The 22,649-nt window shown below is 58.2% G+C and overlaps 2 protein-coding genes across 7 annotated transcripts; one reads left to right on the top strand and one right to left on the bottom strand.

Annotated features, from left to right (window-relative positions):
• Window positions 1-1,510: 1,510 nt before the first annotated feature.
• Window positions 1,511-22,499, bottom strand: MED16 (mediator complex subunit 16). Of its 6 annotated transcripts, XM_040240259.1 has the most exons (17): window positions 22,357-22,497; window positions 21,449-21,582; window positions 20,918-21,095; window positions 20,276-20,383; window positions 19,854-20,023; window positions 17,993-18,424; window positions 17,244-17,349; window positions 15,399-15,554; window positions 14,948-15,159; window positions 14,104-14,310; window positions 13,070-13,280; window positions 12,568-12,701; window positions 12,224-12,416; window positions 11,514-11,730; window positions 10,183-10,266; window positions 9,556-9,696; window positions 6,169-8,462 (listed from the first exon to the last, which is right to left on the bottom strand). In XM_040240259.1, exons 3-16 carry the CDS (start codon window positions 21,048-21,050, stop codon window positions 9,570-9,572), a joined length of 2,490 nt encoding a protein of 829 aa, XP_040096193.1. In that variant the 5' UTR covers window positions 21,051-21,095; window positions 21,449-21,582; window positions 22,357-22,497; the 3' UTR covers window positions 6,169-8,462; window positions 9,556-9,569. The 6 variants fall into 6 exon arrangements, with proteins under 6 accessions (XP_040096194.1, XP_040096193.1, XP_040096196.1 ...); XM_040240260.1 differs by lacking the exons at window positions 6,169-8,462; window positions 21,449-21,582 and adding an exon at window positions 1,511-1,812; XM_040240262.1 differs by lacking the exon at window positions 21,449-21,582 and having other exon boundaries at window positions 21,032-21,095; window positions 22,357-22,499.
• CFD (complement factor D) lies at window positions 1,806-4,876 on the top strand. Its single transcript, XM_040240264.1, has 5 exons — window positions 1,806-2,756; window positions 3,343-3,499; window positions 3,583-3,727; window positions 3,815-4,072; window positions 4,658-4,876. Exons 1-5 carry the CDS (start codon window positions 2,594-2,596, stop codon window positions 4,817-4,819), a joined length of 885 nt encoding a protein of 294 aa, XP_040096198.1. The 5' UTR covers window positions 1,806-2,593; the 3' UTR covers window positions 4,820-4,876.
• Window positions 22,500-22,649: the final 150 nt, after the last annotated feature.

The raw sequence follows: 22,649 nt of genomic DNA, 5'->3' as shown, positions 1-22,649 counted from the left end.
TGTACAACTGAGTCGAAAAGTCCTCAGGAGAAGGTCTTGCGTGTGTCACGAGTATGCTGCCACCAGGTGGTGGCTGATTCAGGGCCCTGGGGTAAGAAGTCCCTTCCCTACCTTCCACAAAAGGATCCCAGTTGCTATTTCTTGGACGGAGGAGCCTGGTAGGCTGTAGTCCATGGGGTTGCTAGGAGTCGGACACAATTGACCGACTTCACTTTCACTTTTCACTTTCATGCATTGGAGAAGGAAATGGCAACCCACTCCAGTGTTCTTGCCTGGAGAATCCCAGGGACGGGAGAGCCAGGTGGGCTGCCATCTATGGAGTCGCACAGAGTCGGACACGACTGAAGCGACTTAGCAGCAGCAAACATAATTAAACCAGTGCTGCAGGTGTGATAATGCAGAGCACTACAGCAGGTGTTCACACGTGCTTACAAGCACAGACACCATTCTGCTGCTGCTGCTAAGCCACTTCAGTCGTGTCCGACTCTGTGCGACCCCATAGATGGCAGCCCACCTGGCTCCTCCGTCCATAGGATTTTCCAGGCAAGAGTACTGGAGTGGGGTGCCATTGCCTTCTCCAACATCATTCTGAGTCTTTGCAAGTATTCACTCAGCTGGTCCTCTCTCTGCCCTCGAGGCAGGCCCCATGAGTGCCCCACTTTACAGATGAGGAAGCAGAGGGGCAAACAGCTATGAAGTCACACTCAAGAGCCTGGGTTCGAGTCCCAGCTCTGTGACTTTGAGCAACTTGTGTGCTGTCTCTGAGCCTCTGTTTCGCTGCAGTAAAGAGTGAGGCACTGTCTGGGAAGCAGCCAGCCAGGAGTTGGGGTCCTAGGCCAGCCTCAGCTTCACTGAGTGGGGAGACAGTCCCTCCCCCTCCTCCTCAGCCCTGGTGGGGAGGTGGGGGAGGAGGGAGGCAAAGATGTCAGATGTCTCACAAGGAAACACTTCAGCCCGAAGGAGTCACAACAGCCCTGGGGAGGCGACCAGCCTGTACCCTTCTGCTTCCCTGGGCCTGGGAAGGAACCCCCAGGGGCCCACAACACATGCGGCCTCTGCCATCATGCAGCTCACAGGCTGGGAGACTCAATTGCCTAAGCCAGCAAATAAATTTGAGAAGTAACATCAGGCAATGCTCCCTCCCCCACCCCTGACCCCACACCACGAGGCCAGGATAAATTCCTCTCTGCAGCCCCCCACCGCATCCCCCTAGTAGGGCACACCAGCGTGGGCCCTACCCGATGGTCCTTACTTTTGCTAGTCCCTCTGTCTTCTGGCTGGCTCTTCCTGAAGGTATACCTACCCCCCCCACCCCAGTGCCAGCAGCTCAAGAACGTGACCCACTGCCCAGCAATCGCTTTTTCCACTTAATACTATACCCTGGCAGTCTTCCCAGGTCAACAGAGCATCCAGGGACCACACGGGGGTTATTCGCTGAACTGACCTGTCTTGTTGGGTCATTTCCAAATTTTGTCGCAATTTCCAATACGCTTACTTACATAATCTGGACTCCACTTGCAAATGTGCTTTCGTTTCAGAGATTCTGATTTTAGTATGGAAACATGTCAGGATCTAACGAATCACATTTGCTATGTTGTTTTCTAATTTTCTTTTCACTGTGAAAAGAAGCAGAGGAGGAAAGATGGTGCACTGCTTCCACTGGGAACAGCTCACAGCTTGAGGTCCTCCCCACTCTTCTGGGAGCACCCAGAATCTCCCCCTAGTAGGTTCATGAGACATTGACCCACCATCCCCAACTTACAGAGGACTGTGTGACTCAGTTTCTGCTCATCAGAATCTTTCATCCCCTGCCTGCAAAAGATGGTTTAGGGGAATGAGATCCAAGTTTGGCCAATCCGAGGCAGGCTTGAGATGCTAGCTACAGTGATGGGGAATTTGTAGAGGGACTGACCCAACTTCTGGGCTGAGTCTAGGGCCCCTGGGGCCACAACAATGAAGTCTGTTGAGGAGAGAAAGTCATCAAGGAGGAAAGGAGGAATCAGAGGGAGACCTGACCTTGTTAAGGTGCCTGGATCAAACTATAGCTGAAGGTGGACTCATGAACTTTCCATGTAATTTCCTTGTTGAAAGTTCCACCCAGTTTGCCTTGGTTTTTCTGTCACTTGTATCCAGTCTTTCCAGCCACCCCTACACATCACTTTTCCCATATTCTACTTGTTGGGGTATTCAAGCTCCAGAGCCACAGCAGTGGGAACAAGGATGTTGGATAACCTCTCCCCACCCCCACCTGACCTCTTCTCCAAGTTGTAGGAGGAAGAGAAAGAAGGGAGGAGCGGAAAAGGAGGAAGTGGGTTGTTTACAGACTGTGGTCTTCAGCTGCTGTTGCAAAGCTTTTGGAGCTGGGTAGGCACTAGGGGGGACTGGGCTGGGGGCCTAAGGGTGGGTCCATCCCTCTGCTCTGCCTGCTGCCCATCCGAGGGGCAGCTTCCCACACCAGGGCTGGCCCTGGGTCAGGCTCACAGGGGTAGTTGGCATACCCAGCAGCCTGTCTATACTCAGTACAAAGTCCGTGGGAGAGAACCGCACCCTTGGGGAGAATGGACAGGCAGCTTCCCTTTCTCCAGCTGGGCCTATGCGCACACGGCAGATAGTGCCTGTGGGAGCGCCCGCCTCCTTCCAGCCTCATAAAAGCACCCCCAGGGTCTTGCCTGGGTCAGTGTCAAGGCCACGCTGCATCATGGCAGACTGCTCCCTGCACCTGGTGGTTCTGATCCTCCTCGGGACAGCCCTGTGTGGTGAGTGGATGCGGGATGACCAATGGGGGCCACCAGCTTGCAGGGCAGTCATTGAGGTGGCCCCTCCATCAAACAGGACTATTCCCCAGCCCCACATGAACAGAAGGCTCTGGAAACCAAGGAATTCTCCAAACTTTAGGGATTTGGGGGTTGTTTTTTGTTTTGGCAGTGCCAAGCAGCTTGTAGGATCTTATTCCCTGACCAAGGATTGAACCCCTGCTCTTGGCAGTGAGAGTCCCAACCACTTGACTTCCAGGGGATATTCTTAAAACTTTGCATCTAGCTTTCCACATACTGGAAAACCGAGAGGCAAATGCTGGCAGGGATTAAATTGAAGCCATCAGGCCCACTGTGTAGGCATGAGGTTTTCCACAGTTTCCCTCACTCCCTATCGTTTGTCTTCTCAGCCGTTCCTCCCTGGGGCCCCGGAAGGTTGTAATTCTGTTGGGGAGGATTGCAGGATGGAATTCCAGGTCTGAGGGGGTGTTACAGCCACTGAAGGGTGGGGTGTTGCAGTCCATGGGGGATCCCAAGGGCTGGGCTGCAGTCACCCCTGAGGTCCTCACGTTGACCTGCCTACCTCTAGCGGCACAGCCCCGTGGCCGGATCCTGCGTGGCCAGGAGGCTCCATCCCACTCCCGGCCCTACATGGCATCCGTGCAGGTGAACGGCAAGCACGTGTGCGGAGGCTTCCTGATAGCAGAGCAGTGGGTGATGAGCGCAGCGCACTGCTTGGAGGACGTGTGAGTGGCTCGGGGCAAAGAACGGGCCGAGCGGGGCGGGGCGGAGGGGATGTGGTTCTGATGCGCGTCCACCCCACTCCCAGGGCCGATGGGAAGGTGCAGGTCCTCCTGGGCGCGCACTCCCTGTCGCAGCCGGAGCCCTCCAAGCGCCTGTACGATGTGCTCCGCGTAGTGCCCCACCCGGGCAGCCGGCCAGAGACCATCGACCACGACCTACTCCTGCTGCAGGTCTGTCGGGTCTAGCCGCAGTTCCCCCGCTGCTCTGGGACTCCGTCCCGCCCTGGGCCTAACGCTGGCTTCTGCCCCATCCCCCAGCTCTCTGAGAAAGCCGTGCTAGGCCCTGCGGTGCAGCTTCTGCCGTGGCAGCGCGAAGACCGCGACGTGGCTGCGGGCACTGTCTGCGACGTGGCGGGCTGGGGCGTGGTCAGCCACACCGGCCGGAAACCCGACCGCCTGCAGCACCTACTCCTGCCGGTGCTCGACCGCGCCACCTGCAACCTGCGAACGTATCACGACGGCACCATCACAGAGCGAATGATGTGCGCGGAGAGCAACCGCCGGGACACCTGCAAGGTGCACAGGCGGGGCAGGACGGAGAGGGTACCAGCCTGCTGGGCTTGGGGCCCGTAGAGGGGCGGGGCGGCGGGGCGGACCTACTGTGGGTGGGGCCAGTAGAGGGGCGGGGCAGAGAGGGGAGCAGCCTGTTGGGGGTGGGTCCAGGAGAGGGGCGGGGCGCCCTGGGGACAGGGCAGGGAAGGTCAGGTATGCTGGAGGGCGGGGCCAGCAGAGGGACAGAGCACTCGGACCAGCCGGGGAGGCATGGCTGGCCTGAGGACATAAAAGGGTTGGGAGAAATGACAACTGGGAGAGGATGTGGATACGTTGGGACCCGAGCTTGAAGGCTTCGAGGGGCTGCTGCGCATAGACTGGGACGGAGGGCGGAGTGGAGCTTGAAAGTGGCGGAACAGAAATCCGGAGGCGAGGCCTTGATGGGCGGCGGTGGGTGGACCCTGGTGAAACTGACGAGTGAGGGAATGATTGGGGCCTCAGGGCTGAGCGGAATTGCAACAGGCTGGAACTGCAGCAGGCTCTAGCGGACCCGAACCAGGACGCGGGAGGGCAGGCCTGCACCGGACCTCACGACCTCGCTCCCCGCAGGGCGACTCCGGAGGCCCGCTGGTGTGCAGCAGCGTGGCCGAAGGCGTGGTCACCTCGGGCTCGCGGGTCTGCGGCAACCGCAAGAAGCCCGGTATCTACACGCGCTTGGCAAGCTATGTGGCCTGGATCGACAGCGTCATGGCTGAGGGCGCAGCCGCCTGAGGAGCCCCTGAGAGGCTGCGGCCACGGGGCCGAGCAATAAAATCATCCATTCCTGCACCCAGTCCGCCTTTATTGATTGCACGCTGCCTGCAGGAGTGGACCGAAGCGAGCCAGACTGAGGGGGCGGCGGAGTCCTGGTAATGATGTACCAGGAGGCAACTGAAAGGCTGAGACGTGCCTGAAGGAGGGGCATTCAGGCTCAAGTCCGGAGGCCCCACGCCCTTCAAGCCTGGCTTCGGTTCACGCCTCGGCCACACGGTGGCGCCCTTACTCTTCCCAGGAAATAGAAGTGTCCTGAGACCTAGCAAGGGGTGCGGGTCGGGTAGTGTCCCCTTGGTTTCTGCTTCCCAAAAGGAATGTGAAGGCCTATTGTGTGCAAGACCCCGCTCTGGGCTGAGAACTAGGTACACAGCCAGGCTGGGTTCTTAGAACCGTGTCCCAAATGGGGAAACGCTCAGAGACGCTGTGTGACTCTCCTGAGCAGCCTGGAATTCAGCCCTGAACAAGGCACCTGCCTGCATTCACAGGCCATCCTCACATGCAGTGTGGCTCAGTGACTGTCCAAAGCTGACTGGTGTTCCAGAGCAGCCCCACTGATTGGGTGCCCAGATGACTCACCACCTTCCTGGGTCTTGGTTTTACCCTTCTGTGCGAGATGACAGGGCAGAACCCAGGGACTGAGGCCCTGGGCCCTCTCCCACTTGGACAAGGGGCCATTAAAGCCCAGCACCTACTTGGCCCCAGGTGTTAAGCCTGACCCACAAAGGGAGCCTCTGACCTCCCTTTGGTCAATAAAGAGATTGAGGGTCTGAGAGATGGTCATATGCCCCATGAGGGACTGGAACTGGAAACTGGCCAGGTGTTTTTCTGCTATGAAGTGTTCATTCATATGGAAGCTCTTAAGACACAGCTAAGACCCAGCCCTGCTCATAGCAACCAGGTCAAATATTCCCAGATGCATGGATGGAACTTCTGAGTGATCCTGATGATGGGCTGGGGGTTCTCCTCAGTGTGCTCAGGATTTTTTTTTTCATGTGGGATTTAAGAAGCTGCACGCACCTAAGTGAGAGCGGCAAGGAAAACGTAACTGCTGGTCAGTCAGCCATCACAGACTCACTCGTCCCATGGTTATTACTTCCTGAATTAAACCAAGACACTGGGAAGTGGCCCTGAAATGATCCAGTTGGGAGGTGGAACAGTAGGATTACCAGCTTTAGCAAACAAAAATGCAGGCTGTCCAGTTACATGAGAGTTTCAGGAAAAATTTGTTAAGTATGTCCCATGTCCCATGTAATATTGGGGACAGATTTAGACTAAAATACCATTCATTGTCCATCTGAAATTCAGACTTAACTGTTCTCCTGCATTTTATCTGGCAACAATAGTTGGGGGTACAGATGAGATAAAACAGTGAGCATCGGCACCTGAGGTCAGTGGCTGGAGCAGAACCAGATGGAGCTGGTGGAGACACAGGCTCCTACCATCTACCTGGGTGGGGTGGGGGGGCACGTTGCTGCAGTCACCTGTGACCCTGTGACCCTGGAGGGCTTCTGCTTTCACTTCTATCTGGAGGGTGGTGTCTTCAGCCTCCTCAGCCACAATGGGGTCCCGTGGGCCTGGCTCTGAGGAGACTGAAGGTACAGGAAACATGTAATCAGAGGGACCGAACTGCCTCTTCCTGTCACAGGAATGCCTGCTCTTGTCCCCAGAAGGGGACCTGTGTTGACACAGGGTCGGGGAAGGATGAGGGGCAAGGAAACCTCCCCACCCACAAACACCCTCCCAACCTGGAGGACATCCCAACAGGGCCCTCAGATGACCTGACGCTTCTGGACAGCCAGGCGTGGGCATGCATGCCCACTGGGCTCGTCACAGCGGCTCTTGGGCACTCTGGTCATCCACTGCTCAGTGACAAGCTGCTCCAAACTCGGTGAGGCTGAGCTATCCCATCCCCTTCATCTTGCTCAGCTTGTGCAGGTCGGGGTCACACAGGCATGGGAGTGTCCCTACTCCACCCCCTGGATGACCAGACCCAAGGGGCCAGCCTGCAGGTGTTCAGAGGCTCTAGGAGGAGGCCCAGGAGCCAGGCCAGGTCCCACCAGCCTCAGGTCAGCCGGCACCACCTCCCATGCACAGGATGGGTCGGAGCAGGTCCAAGGGGAAGGGACCAGGACTCGTCCTCCAGGGAGCATCCAAGGATGGTGGCTGTGGTATAAACCCCCACTATTTAACCTTAAAGCAATGAAATATGAATGCAAGAAACACGCTCACTTTTCTAAAACAAGTAGCTGCTTTAAAGACTTTAGAATGACTTGAGAAAGGCAAGTGGCTTAAAAAAATATATGGTCAAATGAGGTAAAAGGCTGAGAAAATATATGCAAGAACCTGGGCCATGTGCCGCTCCACCAGAGAGGCTGCCCATTTCAGGCCCGTTTCTCCAAGGGGCTGGGGCACCAGCAGCAGCACAGTGGGGGGGGGTACCCCACAGGTCCCCGCAGAAAGCACCACTCAGATGGCAAGACATGGACACCCCTAAGTGCTGGGGCCACAGGCAGGTGGGCAGCTGACCCAGGTAATAGGGCCCCTGGAGCGCTGCCAGTCCCTGAAAGCCTGACACAGCAGGCAGCACGCTGAGCTTCGCAGGACACCTACCCAGCCTGCCCTCCCTCGAGCCTCCAGAAGGAAAACAAGAGAAGCAATTACCACTTAACAGGCAGGCACTGTGCCCAGGCCCTGGGGAGCCACATAATTGGTGAGTGGTTGCTGACGAGGCAGGCCCCTTCGGGGCCACAGCCTGAGCTCCCAAAAACCTGGTGGGGGAGGGGAGGAAGGCAGGGAGGCAGAGAGAAAGAAGAGACAGAGACACTCCTGTATGCAGGAACCAGGCAGTACGGAGCAGCCTCCACCGACATCCACCCACTGCTCCCCACTGGGACGCCTGCATCTGGTAGACAGTAGGTGCTCAATAAATGCTGGCCAAGCAGGAAAGCAACACACACAGGCACAGAATCCCATGCCTGTGGGGGGTGGGGGCTGTGGGGAGGTGGCACCCAGGACACCGACAAGACACCTGCTGCGCAGGGGGACGTTTCTGGGACTTGCCCATGTCAGAGACAGCAGTGACAGGTACAGGTGGGGGACCTGAGGCTGACGCCCGGCTGGTGTCCTTGACAGTGGCCACTGGATGCCTGGCAGGTTCATGTGTCATGTTCTAAAGCACACAGTCCTCAGATCCTGGACCCTCTGAACTGGGACCTAGGGATGCTTGGGGTCCTGAGGGGTGGCACTTGCCGTGGTTCTGCCTGGGGCAGGCCCCAGGGTATCTCAGTCACCACCTCGCAGGGTGATCACGTGGCTAGGTCCTCCTCCCAGATAAAGCAACAGGCTTCAAGGGAGAAAGAGCCTCGACGGCTGGGCTGAGGTGCCAACTTGAGGCTTCAGGCTGTGTCCTCACTGGCCCTGTCAGTTACAGGGGTGCTGGCGCAGCAGACAAGACCCCCAAAGCATAGTTCCAGGGTGGTGGTGTCTAAGAACACCCAGCGAAGGTCTGGAGCACGTGGCTGCTCTGTCACCAGCAAGGGGACAGCATGGCTTTCCTGTAAGTTCATCAGGAATCCACTGACATTTTGCACAGCAGAGAAAACTGTAAATAAAATGAAAGACAACCTACAGAATGGGAGAAAATATTTGGAAACGATGCAACTGACAAGGGTGCAATTTCGAAAGTATACAAACGACTCATATAGCTCAATATCAAAAAACCAACCCAATCAAAAAATTGGCAGAAGATCTAAATAGACATTTCTCTGAAGAAGACATATGGGTGGCCAACAGATACATGAAAACATGCTTCACATCGCTAATGATTAAAGAAACGCAAACGAAAACTACCATGAGGATTCACCTCCCACCAGTCAGAATGGCCATAGTTAAAAAGTCTGTGAATTCTGGTGAGGGTATGGAGAAAAGGAAACCTTCCTACATTGTTGGTGGGAATGTAAGTTGGTACAGCCACTGTGGAGAACAGTATGGAGGTTCCTCAGAAAATGAGCATTCTCACTCCTGGGCAAATATCCAGGCAAAATTATAATTCAAAACGACACATGCACCTCAGTGTTCACTGTAGCACCATTCACGACTGTCAAGACATGGAAACAACCTAAAGCTCTATCACCAGATGAATGGACAGACATGTGGCACATAGATACACAATGCAATATTGCTCAGCCATGAAAAAGAAGAGTGCCACTTTCTGCAGCAGTGGATGGACCCAGAGATTATCATACTAAGTGAAGTCAGTCAGACAAAAAAAAAAAAAAAAAAAGACAAAAATCACTTGATATCACTTACATGTCAAATCTAAAATATGACACAAATGAACTTATTTACAAAACAGAAACTAACTCAAACAAAGAATGCCAATTTATGGTACCAAAGGGGAAAGAGGGGAGGGATAAATTGGGAGTGTGGGATGAGCAGATACACACTACTACATATGAGCAAGATGAACAACAAGGTCCTACTGTACAGCACAGGGAACCATATCCAATATGCTGTCATAAGCCACAATGGACAAGGTATGAAAAAGAACATGTGTGTATACATATGACTCAATCACTCTGTCGTATGCCAGAAATAACATTGTAATCCTTACTATAATAACTTAAAAAAATAATCCAACTAATAATTAAAGACCATAACAAGTGAAAAAGAAAAGCAAAAAAGAATGCACTTACAGGCTGAGATGTAGTCAGGGGTAGCTGAGGGGCACACGCCACCAGAGGCCCCCACACAGGCAGTTCTTGATCCAGCGCTGCTCCCACTGCTTGACGGCGGTGGTCTTGTTGGGCGACTTGAGCATAGTGACGCAGCCGCACCTGCAGACAGAGCAAGCAGGTGGATGGGATGCTAGGCCAGCTGGCTGTAGCCACAGGGCCTGGCACATGCTACTCCACCTCAAGAATGGTGTTCCCTGCACCCCTACACCCCACACAGTGAGCTAATTCCTCCATATCCTTCTGTCTCCACTCAATACCACCCCTCACTTCCCTGAGTAGACAGAGGCTTGGCCAAGCCTAGTGATGTGGCCCTGGGGTCATCTGGCAGCAAGTGGGGCCGCATGTGTACGAGCAGCGCGGAGCGGCCACGCCTCCATCTCTGCCCTTGTCAGGCCACTGGGAGCCCCAAGAGGGCAGGCTTGGGCCAGCTGCTCGCCACTACCCCTCACCTCGGCCCCACCCTTTATCAAGACCGCCAGGGATACCCGCTCAGGAGCCCCAGACAGACACAATCCTGGGACCCTGGCTCATAGGCTGGGAAGCTGCCAGTGGTGGAGTGGAACAGCATCTCCTGCAGCTGCTCACCTGGTACACGCCTTACAGGCCTCTGTGGGGTAGGCGCCCAGGTGCAGCCTCCGCAGGTGGTCCATCTTGGGCTGGCCCGGCACTCTGATGGAGAGGAGCAGGGGAAGACTCGGGGGTGTGCACATGCACATATGCATGCGTGCACTGGCGCACACATGCATGCACACACGCACATGCAGACACAAGCGCATGCGCACGTACAGCTGTATGGGTCAGTCTCCTAGAGGCAACGCGTGTGTGAGAACAGGGAGAATCCAGGAGCCGGACTCCTACACACCCTCTGCCCCTGCTGAGGGTGGCACCTAGAGCAGAGTGGAGGAGCCCATCAGGATTCTTGAGGCTGGGCACTCGTATCACCCAAGTTTGAAAACTTCCAAGAGTGTGAAAGCCCTTTGGCCACCAGCCACCTCTCTGTGTAAAGTGTTTCCTGAAACTCGAGCACAAACCACAGTGTGTGATTCATCAGGACGTTCCTCCCACGGCTTTAAGAGATGAAAAAGAAAATCCGGAAGTGGAGGAGGAAGGCCCAGAGTTTTCCCGGCAGGGAGTGGGGCTGTGGGGACGCTAAGGCCCCTCCCCAGTAAAGGACCATGTGAGAATCCATCCCATGACACCTTGAATGGGAGGTGGCCTGTGGGGTCCTAGGTTCGCCTTCTGGCCTGGTGTCTATCTCTGGACTGCACCTCGGAAATTGAGTTTACCTGCCTGTAAAGTGGGGACAAACCCCCACCCAGGGTGCTGCTCCCTCAGCAGGCCTGGGCTTTCTGGACTCTGCACATCCAAAGAATGGCCCCCGAGGTCACTCCCAGCCAGGTCTGCCTAAGAGTGTTCTGCTTTCTGGGGCCTTGGGACCTGCCAGGCACTCTGGGCTGCAGTGCTATATATGGTGGGGGTGAGGGTGGGGGTGTGAACCTGAGCTCCAAAGGGGCCGGCTGGAGCCCGAGTAACCAAGGTTGGCCACATGGGCCCTCCACGTGGGCCATGACAGGCCAGGGGGAAGATGACATCACCCAGACAAGCAAGGACACAAATCGGTACAAGCCAATGACCTGTACACTATAGTACAATATAGTGCCTGGATGGAGGGAAGTGACAGGGCAGGGAAGGGGGGTAAGGAGGAGAGGAGTCTGGGGGCAAGGAGGAATCTCAGGGGCAAGGGAGGCGAGGAATATCGGGGGTAGCACTCAGGTCAGGCTAGAAGGAAGCAGCAGGCACAGCATGGGCAGAGGCCCTGAGGCAGACATGTGATGGGGGATGTCAGGCAGGTCTAGGGGAGACCCTTCTCGAAGAAAGGGTATACAGGGCCCTGAGTCAGAGATGGGTGTGCATACCTGATGAGGCCATCCAGCTGCAGGCCGCTGGAGCCACTAGGAAGAGCAGGGGCCTTGCCAAAGTGCAGGCGCAGGGGCTGCTTGGGCTGCAGGCGGCTGACCAGTCCATCACTCACAGGCAGCCAGTCCAGGCTGGGGATGAGCAGCTGACTGGGCAGTAGGCAGCACTCATCCACCAGCGCCTCATCTGGCTCGCTTGTGGGACCCTCGTCACGACCTGTGCGGGGAGCAGGGGACGCAGGACATCATGCTTAGCGGCCCTGCCCACAGCACTGCCCACCAGGAGGCATCATGGCTTCCTCCAGGCTCACAGGGCGCCAGGTGCAGGCTCCAGCCCTGCCTTGACTTCTTGAAAAGCCTGGGAAGCTCCTCCCCCTTCTCAGGCCTGGTCCTCTCCTCTGTAAAATGGGGACCCCTTTATTCATTTAAAAACTGTGCAGCGAGTACTGGGTGCCCTTCCTGGCATCAGGGAGGCAACAATGACAGAGCCTGGTCCCAGGAACACGTCACGCAGGACGAGCAGGGGCCTGGGAGCCGCTGCTGCTCACTGAGCACCCACGCTGTGCCTGGGTCTGTGCCAGGTGCTGGAGAAGTAGTCAGGGGCCACAGCAGGGCAAACCTGACCTACGGGAGACTACGTTATGGTGGGAGGACTCAGCCAGGGCTTGAATGTTGGTGGGGAGATGAGAGAAGAGGAGCAGGTGTCTTACAGCAGATCCAGAGCTTGGTGAGCAGGCGAAAGAGCAGGGACATGCTGTCCTGAGTGTCTGAGGTAGCTGTGTACACAGGCAGGCAGCTGGGCTTCAGCAGGCCCCAGATACGGATGACAACCATCAGCTCTCGCAGCATGCCCAGCGACGTGCCATCCCGCAGGAAGCTGTGGCCTGGTCGCAGTGGGGAGCCCTATGGGGAAGAAGGTTCTGGTTGTGCACTTTGTGTTTGAACATTCCAGGACCTCTGAGTTGGCATCAGATGGCCTTTGGGGAGGGGTGGGGGCAAGGAGGTGGGGCTTCTGGAAGGAGCTAAGCTGGAGGAGGTGGAGCGGAGGGCACACCTGGTTGGGCAGACTGGCCAGCAGGTAAAGCACAAAGTCGCCCACCCACTGCAGGAGCTGCTGCAGTGCCTGGAGCGTGTTCATGTCCAGAACGAACTCCTCCGTCTTGAGGTTGATCATGACCTTGTCAATGTCTAGGAGGGGACAGGCAGTCAGGAAGGCTAGGACCTCACACGGGATCCCTGGAGGGCAGGGCTGGAAGGAGAAGTTCTGGGTACCCACCACAGGGCTTCAGGACACCCGACGCCCCTTGGACCCCCTGTGCAGGACAGCCTGGAGTTCCCGCCGGCCTCCAGGCGCCCACACATACAGTACCCCTAGGGATGCCACCCAGGCTCCCTCGTCTTTGTTCCCGGTAACACCCACCATGTGTCCCCACGGCAGTTGTGGAGGGAGGGGGGCACATGCGAGACACCTGAGGGATCCTCCCTGGCAGACAGCGAGGGCACTTGGAGGGTGGGGGCGGGACCCAGGGTGGCCTGCAGGATGGAGCTGGACCCACCGACGTCTGTGATCTTGGCACAAATTTCTGTCAGCCGGTCACCAGGACTTTTGTCAGGTGTGTTGAGCACGTGCGGGCGCAGCAGCGACTTCAGCGTGGAGCTGATGGCGATGAGGAAAAGCTTTGCGTGGTAGTCGCACACGCGAGTCACCGTGCAGGGCGACAGCTTGCACAGCGAGGCCTTCATGGCCAGGATCCGGGTGGACAGGACCTGGGTGGCCAGGATGTGAGCAATTCGGGCTTGCACCTTGGGGTGGGGCCAGAGCGAGGCACTGGGCCCAATGGGCAAGGGGCTAAATCTCCGGGCCTTGCCCTCCTTCTGGCAGAATCCTCCTTCTTGCCCACCTTCCCTCACAGGACAGCAGGGTTTCTACCTGTGGGTGGGTCTGCCCCAGGGGCCAAATGGCCATGTCTGGGATCCCTAACGATTTGGGGGTGCCTGGCATGATGTGGGTGGGGGCGGGGATGCTGCTCTACCCCACGTCATTCCTCGACCCTGATGTCTCCTGGGATGCCACGACTGAAGGACTGACAGCATCAACGTGCACGCACACAGCTCAGCGGAGCACTGAGTGGTTGGACCCTAGCGGCGTTCCCAGCTCTGAAGCCAGCTCCCTCCTGTGCAGTTCATGCCGGCAGCACCCTCTCACATCTGAGCTCTCTCAGGTCTGAGCCCTCGCACATCTGGGTGGGCTGCTAAAAACCACACAACCTCTCCTTTCTGTTTCCTCCTCGTGTTGCAGACTGGGGCACAGAGGACAATTCCGGATTCCTAGCAGTGCCGACCTCAGGGAGGCTTCTAGGTTTGTAATTAAGCCCGGTTGTATCTGGGGGATCAATTCTTCCTGCCCCTCCCATCTTTAAAACTCGAGGTCACTGTTCTTATAGCAGGGGCAAAGGCCTCCACTAACACGCAGAGGCAGGTGCAGCCAGGCCTGCAACTGCACTCTCCTGGGCTGAGAAGGCAGGGAGGAGGGCTGCCTGACCCACGGGGAAGAAGAGGGCCCCTGGGGAGGGAGGCGATGGGCCAGCACCTGCTGTAGCTCGGCCTTCTGGCGCGTGTACTCCTCGTGCAGCTTCTCCACCAGGCTCTGTACCATGCCGGGCTGCACGTGCAGCAGGATGTCCCACCAGTCATAGCCAGTCACCATGCAGTACTCTAGCAGGAAGAGCAGGTGCCGCAGGGCCAACCCCACATCCAGCGAGTGGCCCATGGACGGCGAGATGCGCACCATGCTCAGCTGTGGGGAGAGGGCGGGGCATGAGGGGATGGGAGTCTGAGCGCCAGGGCCAGGGCAGGCTCAGCCCGTGCAGGGTCCCGGCCTGCCTCATCTCCTGTCACACGGGAGGGCTACAGAGCCACCGCCTGGCCAGGTGGCATGAACCGAGCCCTTTCCACCAAGGGTCTGCCTGAGGGGTGGCAGGGCCTGCAAGTCCACTTGGGGGCCGTGTGGTCCCCCCAACCAGGCTAAACCCATCCCTACCCAGCCCATCCCAGACGCCGAGAGAAGGGCCAAGTAGATACACTGCCCAATAGCGATTTCCTAGGGAGTAGGGGGCACATGCATGTGTGAGCAAGTGTGTAAACACATGTAGATGTGTGTAAGCAAGTGTGAGAGTGGATGTGAGAGGCACCTGTCCTCCTGCCAGGCCACGGATGGGTTCCTCTGAGAGGCAAGAGGCCAACACAGGGCACCTGGTGCGCATGCGGGGGAAGGGTGGGGGAGGTGCCAGAACCGCACACGAGGAGAAGCCACCCGAAGCCACCTCCTGCGCAACCCCCGCAGGCCACAGGCCTCACCCTAAAACAATGACTGCACCCCACAGACAGAGGCACAGGGCTCCCCTCACTCTTGGCACCCCCAGCACAGCACTGACCCTGCCGTGGTTGTCAATGCCCACGAGGGCCAGGGAGGTCCAGGAGAGTTGCATGGCCTTGAAGTGGACGGTGGGGCCTGTGGTCCGGGGGCGCTTGAGAGCTGGCTCGTCCACGGGGCGTGGGGCGGCAGAGCTATAGAAGATGGCCATGGTCTGCAGCGAGAGCCGGTGCACGATGTGGACACTGCCATCGTGGAAGGCCAGGGCCAGCCCTGGGGGTACATGCAGGTCAAGCGGCCAAGCCCAGCCTTGGACAATGGGAAGTGGCTGAACCGTGCCCAGCTTATTGGTAACCTCATAGCCTTTCTAGCTCACTGGATATCAAGAGCAGTGTCCTCATCCCCACTGGGACTGACGTGAGGCTGGGGCAGGTTCCCACGACCCTGAGACTGGAAGCCAAGGCCACAGTGCACCCCTCCCTCTGACCCCCAGGAACCCTGAGACACTGTACCGAGGCCGGGGTAGAACTGGGTGTCACTGGCCACTTTCAGGTCAGTGTTGGTGAGTGAGATGGGCAGCTTGGGCAGTGCCACAGCAGACACACGGTCCAGGTCATTGGTGGCCGACAGAATCCGCCATTTGAGAATTGTGGGCTGTTTGTCACCAACTGAAAGGGGGTGTGGGAGACAAGGAGCAACAAAATGAAGATGAGACTGAAACGCAACGAGGGTGGACTGGACCCAGCGCCCTTCCCCTCGTGGGGGCCCCAGCCAACTCATAGGAGCAGGGAAGGGGGGCGAGGGTCCCCCACAGGGCCCAGTCCTGGTCCTTCACAGTGACAGGAGGAGGTGTCTCCCTAGGCAAGAGGCTGTCAGCTGGCAGGGGTGGCCACCTTGTCCCCTTGAAGGAGGCAACATGCCGAGGAGGGGAACCCATCCCAGACCATGCTGCCACACAAACTCCACAGTTCTCCTGTGGACTTGGCTGCTCTACGCAGGGTTCTCTGTCCCTGTGGTCCGAGAGGTCCTGGGTGGACCCCAGCTCCCTCAGGTGGACAGACAGGCCCCACCTGGCACCCACAACCTCAGTGCCACAATGGAGCCCACCAGCAAGAGGCAGGGTGGTTCCCATCCATCTGGGCTTGGTCCCTGTGTGCTGTGGGCAGAGGTGCCCAGACACCAAGGTGACTCTAAGACAAGCCTAGGCACCCAGCCAGTGGCCAGCACTCCAGCTGCCTCGGGGGGCCGGCAGACTCAGGGAAGCAGGCCGGAGCAGTGAGGTGGCCCAACCCGTGAGGTGGCCCAACCCAGGAGTGTCCAGCTGTGTTTCTGAAACAGAGTTTGAGGCTGGCTGTGATAACACACCTCTGCGCCCACCTGTCCTGAGAGCTCTTCCCCAGACGTCTCAGCCAGAGGAATCTCCTGGAAAACGTCATCCCACAAGGAGACGGAGGCCCAGAGAGGGGCAGCACTGAGCAGAGCTGTCATGGTGACAGCCAAGGCGATACCCAGAGAGGGAGCACGTTCAGGCCAGGCCGGCACCAGCCACCCACACTGGCTTCCTGACAGGCTTGGCCGTTTCCAGGTCACATAGGAGACTGGCCGCTGTCAGAGGCTGAACAGCTTGCCTGAGTCTACCTGGACCCACTGTCCACCCAAGTCAGGCCACCCCCTCTACTGTAGGCTGGACAGTAGCTGGTAGAGTGGGGCCCGAGGGAGACCAGTGTGGGCAAACGTGAGGAGGAAGAGGCAAGAGAGGCAGGTCTAAGAGCCCACAGGGCTGCGAGGCTGGGACAAGGGGTAGGGGTCGGGGGCTGCAGGTGAACTCAGCAGAGACCCTTCAGCACCTGGAAGCCTGCCTTGGGAAGAGGGTCCACCAGGATGGGAGGCCCTTCTGCGTGAAGTCTGGTCCTACTGTAATAAGGTCCCAGGGTGGTACTGCAGGGCAGGTGGGGAGCAGGGCCAGCCTGGGACTGGCAAGGGCCAGGACCCCACTCAGGAGGTGCAGCCCGACCACCCTCACACAACTCCTCTGGGGCTGTGTTGGGCAGCGTATGTAACCCACCTGAGGGCAGATGGACCTCAGGGGCCTCTTGACTGAGGCCAGTCACTCCAGGGCCATGAGCACTACTGCAGCGGGAACGCCCCTGGGCTGTGTGGCCGTGGTTCACCCCCAGCATCTCAGCCACACGGGTATCAAGAAGCAGGCCCCTCTGGGGGGGACATGGGGCTCCGCATGGGTGCAAGGTCAGAGAGGGAGGGAGAGGTGGGCATGTTCTAGCAAACTCAGGCCGCCACCACGCCGCCTCGCTGCACCCAGGGTAGTCTGAGTATGCCTGGCCACCTGAGCGACTCACCAGCCGGAGAGAGCTGCTGGAAGATATTGTTCACAGGAAGCCCCTCCTTACGCAGCGACCAACACTCCACCACACTGCTCGTCTGGCTGGATGCACACAGCAGTACCTAGGGGTGGGTGTGTGGTGAGGGGCCTAGAACAGCCCATGGCCTCTGCGGGGTTCTGGCTTGTCTTAGGGCTCACATGCCACTGTAGGTACAACCCAGGCCTGCCTGGCCTGCGTCTGCATCTGCCCACCCACTGTCCTCACTCCCCTGGGGAGTGCTGTGCTGTGCTGTGCTAGGGGTGGTTATCCATGGTGCCCCGGCAGGAAGCAAAGGTACTAGGGAAACACATCAAGGACTGGTGAAGCTAGGGCTGGTCAGCACAAGGCTACGAGGGACCTCAGGGAACCTGGTGCAGGTAGCTCAACTTTGCCTCCAGAGACTCCCCCGTCCTGGTCCTGGGACCTGTGGATACATCACCTTATGGAGCAGAGGGGACTTGGCAGGAGGGATTAAGCTAAGGCCCCTGAGATAGGGATGACCCTGGATTCCCCAGGGGGCCCAGTGTCATCACAGGGTCCTTATAAGAGGGAGGCGGAGGGTCAGAGGCAGAGACGGGAGATTTGCACTGTTGGCTGTGAAGATGGAGGGAGGGGCCACGAAACAGAGATGTGGTGCCTCTAGAAGTTGGAAAAGGCAGGAGCCCCTGGAGGGAGCAGCCCCGCCCAGGCGTGGGTTTAGCCTCGAGGTGGTGGGGCAGGCTCACTTGCTCCGACATGTCACGGGCCAAGAACTTGAGGTGGGTGATGGCGGGCAGCCGGTCGCGGCGGCTGAGGTCGGTGGTGCAGCGCATGAAGAGCGAGGGCAGGAGCTCAGTGTCGATGCGGCACTTCTCGTTGACCACGCTCACGCACACCTTGTACAGCTGCACCGGTGACGCGCTGCTACCATCTGCTGTGGCCACCACGATGTTGCCGCCGCCTGTGAAGGCGATGTCGGCCAGAGCCACACGGCCACGCAGCCGGCACAGGCTCTCAGTCGAGGTGAGCACCTGCCCGCTGGGCTTGAGCAGGGACACAGTGACCAAGCCGCTGACCGTGACAGCGATCCAGCCCTCCATGGGCTTGCCCCCGAACAGTGTGAGCGATGGCGAGAACTTGACGCGGGAGAACTTTTCCCCGAAGCTGGAGGCACCAGACTGTAAGGGAGGGGAGGGGTCAGCTGCAGAGGGTGGGGTGGGGCGCCCAGTTCATGCTCAGCCTTTAGGGGTCTACCTTCGTGGCCCGAGGACCCCTCCTGGGAACCGCACCCTCAGGAACACAGAGGAACCAGATAGCAGAAGCCTCAAGAGACCAAGCCTGAGGTCAGATTCAGCTTCAGCCACTGAGCGCTGGGTGACACAGGCCTCTCTGACCCTCAGTGTCCTTGTCTGTATGTCCAAGAACATGATAAGGAGGTCACAGCTAGACACACAAGGGACAGCAGTCAGCCGTGTTTTCTTTAGGGCCAGACAGACATCCAGTGTTCTCAAATGCTCAGTTCAGCCACTCCAGGCTCCTTGCATGGATAGTGTGGGAGCACGGCCTGAGCCACTGCACAGAGCAAGCTGGGCACCAGGTAAGTGGCTGCAGGACTCAGATATGCCCCCTGCAGGCAGTGCTGGGAAGCATAGCTGCCACTGCTCTTTCATCTTTTTGCTCCTGGGCCCCCAGCCACTGCTGCGCTGGCCTCTGCCCAAGCTTTGCCTTTTCCAGCATCCCCGGAGGCAGACCCTAGGGAGGCCTGCACACCTGACTCCTTCCCGTCAGCACAAAGCATCTGTCACTGAAACAGCACGAGCTGGAGACTGCACAGAGTTCCTCTGAGTAGTGGGAGACTCTTTGCCCCTCTGTCTGGGGATGAGGAGCAGACTCACTAGGCTCACCCAGGCACCCCCAGGCTCATGGGACTAGATATCCATGGAGGGCAGGGCTGACTACAGCCTCAGCTGAGTTTCCTAGACGTGTAGGTGAAAGCAGTGTTGGAAAGAAAGAAGCAAAAGCCCCTAAATGAGCCCCAAGGGGAGATGCTGAAAGTCTGAAAAAGAAACCTCCCACAGAAAAAACAGTCCAGATGGTTAGGCAGTAAGCCTTGCAATGAGTCCCTCCCTAGGGGAGAAGGGACAGGAGGCAGACACAGGGAAGGGATAGAAAGAAAGGTCATTTCCCACAGCATCATTCCAGGAGGCCCTCCTGGCTTGGGAGTGGAGCTGACCAAGCCACGTGAGCTCTTGCTGCTGCCATAGGCCTCACCCAGGCATGGTCCCGACCAAGCCCCCCTCGCTTTCTCATACTGAACCCTGGCCCAGCCTCTGGCCCCACTTGACAATGAGGAGAGTGACGGCTGAGGTATGAATCGGGGACTGAACTCAGTATCCTGACCCAGGAGGCTCCCCTCTCAGGGGGACACTGGGCTGAACCGTGGGGTACAGACAGGAACCAAGGGCTGTCACCACATCAAACCACGTGGGAGATGCTAACAACACAGATGCTGACAACTGGGTGGCAGGTATGACAACCTGGCACCATGAGAGGAGGAGCCAAGCCCTCCTTGGGCTTGAGGCCTGCTCCCCCAGGCAGGACACCCACCTTTTCCACATGCAGGGCCAGTTTCACGCCGTTGTGCAGCCAGGACAAGGCCACGATGGGGTCCCCTTCCACCATGCTGCCCACGGGGCTCTCCCAGCTGTTGGCCAGGTGGTCAGCCATGCTCCAGCACTTGATCTGCCCATCGGCATCAGCTGACAGCAGACGAGAGCCTGAGGGGAAGGTGGGAGATTGGGCAAACCTGCGTCACAAGCCCCATCCCCGCAGTCCATCAGGGAGGGGGGGCCGGACTGTGGAAGTCGTAGAGCAAGGGACCAGCACAGGTGAGTTCAGAAACAGGGACGAGAAGAGCAGAAGCCTCAAAGGCACAGGTCAGGGTTTCAAGTCCCAGCTCTGAGCCTAGGGCTAAGGCCAGGAAGACAGAGCAGGCAGCCCTGGCATTCAGGGTGGGAGGCTGCCCTCACCGGACTGGTCCCACTCCAGGCAGGTGATGGCCTCGCTGTGCTCTGAACGGATGGAGTGCACGTCCCAGGGATGCTCAGTGTCCAGAATGTGGATCATGCGGGTCAGGTCTGCGAGGGGCAGTGAGGTCAGTGCGGCAACAACGGCCTGGTGCCCGACCACCCCAGGGGATTGGGCTGTCGAAGCCGATCAGGAAGCGTTGAAGCCAGGCTGCAGGGACTCCAGAAACATGATTTATACACAGGCAGCCTGAGGGGAGACCCATGGCTTTCTGTGCTTTCAAAAATGGACCCAAAACGCTAACAGCAGGTGTCTCTCCATGAAAGGTTAGGGTTCTCCTCATCCTAAAGTTTCACGTTTTCCTAATTTCCTCTAAGAAGTGCATATTGCTCTGTGGTGGGAAGAATACCTGCCCTGCGGCAGAGTGCACCGCAAAGCTGGTGGTGACACGTGCAGCTGGAAAACTCCTGCAGGAGCCTCAGCAAGCCATAAGCAGCCACCGCCCCCTCTCCCCTAGCCCTGCAGACACGGCCATTCCTCAAGGTTATCTCTGTGCCCCTCAGTACCCCTGTCTCAGAGGAGGAAACCCCATGGGAGCTGGGGGGAGGGCCCTATGAGGGGGCCTGGGATGGGGGGTGGCACACCCTGGTCATCGCTGCGCAGGTCCGTGGTGAAGGCGATGAGGTTGCGGCAGGACCAGGTGCAGGCAAGTGGACCGGATGGGCAGTGGGTGCTCTTGGGCCACTTCTCCCACTCACAGATGTAAGCCAGGTCCATGGTGCCCAATTGTCAAGGTCACACAGGGAGGACGGTCACCAGCTCCTACAGGAGGGAAGACAAGCTTGTCATCCATCTTCACAGGGTGCCTGCAGGGCCCCGAGTGCGGTGGTGGATGCTGGTTACCACGGGGGACAAAGTGGACTCAACCCCTGCCCTGTGTGTGGGGAGGGAACTGCGTTTTACACAAGCATGGCCAGGGATCAATCCATGCAGCTGGGAGGAAGAGCATGTCAAGTGGAGAGAACAGCCAGTGCAAAGGCCCACAGGCTTGACTGAGCCTGGGGTGCTCAAGCAGTGTCCGGGCCTGCAGAGCAGGAACAGAGTGAGTGGGGGCGTGGAGCAAGGTAAGGTTGGGGAGGGGATGAAGCAGGTCTTGCAGGGCCTGGGGGTTTTACCTGGAGGTAGATGGGAGCCCCAAGAAGCCTGTTTCTGTTTCACAGGCCCCTCTGGCTGTCTGAAGGGCACGGCTGGGGAATGGGGTAGAGGTGGCGGCGCTGGTCCAGGTGCACAGTGACGGGGACAGTGAAAGCTGCGACGAGAGGTAGCACCCAGGTCTATTCTTAAGGAGCCCGTGGACACAGTAGAACCAGTGAGGCTGCCTTAGACAGAGGCAGGGAGGCAGGGTGGGGGTTAGGCAGCTACTTGGGGCCTGGCTTCCAGGGGTACAGAAAGGGTCAGTGAACACTTCCTCAGCAGGCTCTTTGCACCCAGCAGCGACTAAAGTTATTTCCTTTCACCTTCCCAATCATATTACCCGCTGTTTCTTAAAGCCCCGCCCCGGAACACTGACACCCCGCCCACAAGCTCAACCAGCAGTCATTTTAAGCTCTGCCCCCAAAGCCCTCCGGCCCCGCCCCTACAAAATATGCCTTCCAGACCCCACTCTCAATTTGTCCCTGGCGTCCCCAGGCCCGGCCTAAACTTCTGTTTTTATTCCAAAGTCTCCAAAACAATGCCAAAGCCCCTCCTCCACACACCTAGCCACCTGGCCACCCAGGACCCGCCCCAACCCACCCGACAGTCCCTAAGCCCCGCCTCAAATGCATCCCAGGCCCTCCCGGGGGAGGTACAACCTTAGGCCCTCCCCGATTTTACACAGCAAAACGCAGGGAGCCTCAGGTCACCCCAAATTTCCGCCACGACCCCCAGACCACGCCCAGAGCACTCAGGGAGCGTACCCAGCACCCTCTGCTCTCCAGGACCGCCCTCTGACTCCACAGGCCCTGCTCCGACCCACAATCCCAGCAGAGTCGGCGCCATCCGGAGGCTGGCCGACTGCCCAAGCCCCCAGCCCTGCACTCACTGGACCAGCCTGTACGCCCACCGAGAAGGAGGCTGTCGTCTGCATTCGCTCTAACGTCCCGGCTCCGGCGCCGCCATCTTCCCAGGACCAACGAGTCTCCCGCGCAGCCCGGCTGCTTCCCGGAGACTTCTGGGATCTCAGTGGCTCCGCCCCGCTTCCGGGGTAATTTGCATACAACCGTGGCTTTCCAACGCCTTCTGCGTTTTATTTCGTGGAAAAAAACAAACTTTCTCAATTTAAGTGGATAATCCCCTTAGATTAAGCTATGATTACACTAATTTAGTAGAGCAAAG

This window comes from Oryx dammah, unplaced genomic scaffold (assembly GCF_014754425.2).
Source record: "Oryx dammah isolate SB20612 unplaced genomic scaffold, SCBI_Odam_1.1 HiC_scaffold_5, whole genome shotgun sequence".
Classification (NCBI taxonomy): Eukaryota; Metazoa; Chordata; class Mammalia; order Artiodactyla; family Bovidae; genus Oryx; species Oryx dammah.
This window is presented reverse-complemented; position numbering and strand designations above follow the sequence as displayed.

Coding starts and splice junctions, on each gene's coding strand:
- CFD (XM_040240264.1), top strand. CDS start 2,594: ATGCGCACACGGCAGATAGTGCCTGTGGGAGCGCCCGCCTCCTTCCAG. Junction 2,757..3,342: donor CCTCGGGACAGCCCTGTGTG/GTGAGTGGATGC, acceptor GCCTACCTCTAG/CGGCACAGCCCCGTGGCCGG. Junction 3,500..3,582: donor GCGCACTGCTTGGAGGACGT/GTGAGTGGCTCG, acceptor CCCCACTCCCAG/GGCCGATGGGAAGGTGCAGG.
- MED16 (XM_040240258.1), bottom strand. CDS start 21,050: ATGGACCTGGCTTACATCTGTGAGTGGGAGAAGTGGCCCAAGAGCACC. Junction 15,160..15,398: donor CCAGTTCTACCCCGGCCTCG/GTACAGTGTCTC, acceptor ATGTACCCCCAG/GGCTGGCCCTGGCCTTCCAC. Junction 9,697..10,182: donor GCCTGTAAGGCGTGTACCAG/GTGAGCAGCTGC, acceptor CTCTGTCTGCAG/GTGCGGCTGCGTCACTATGC.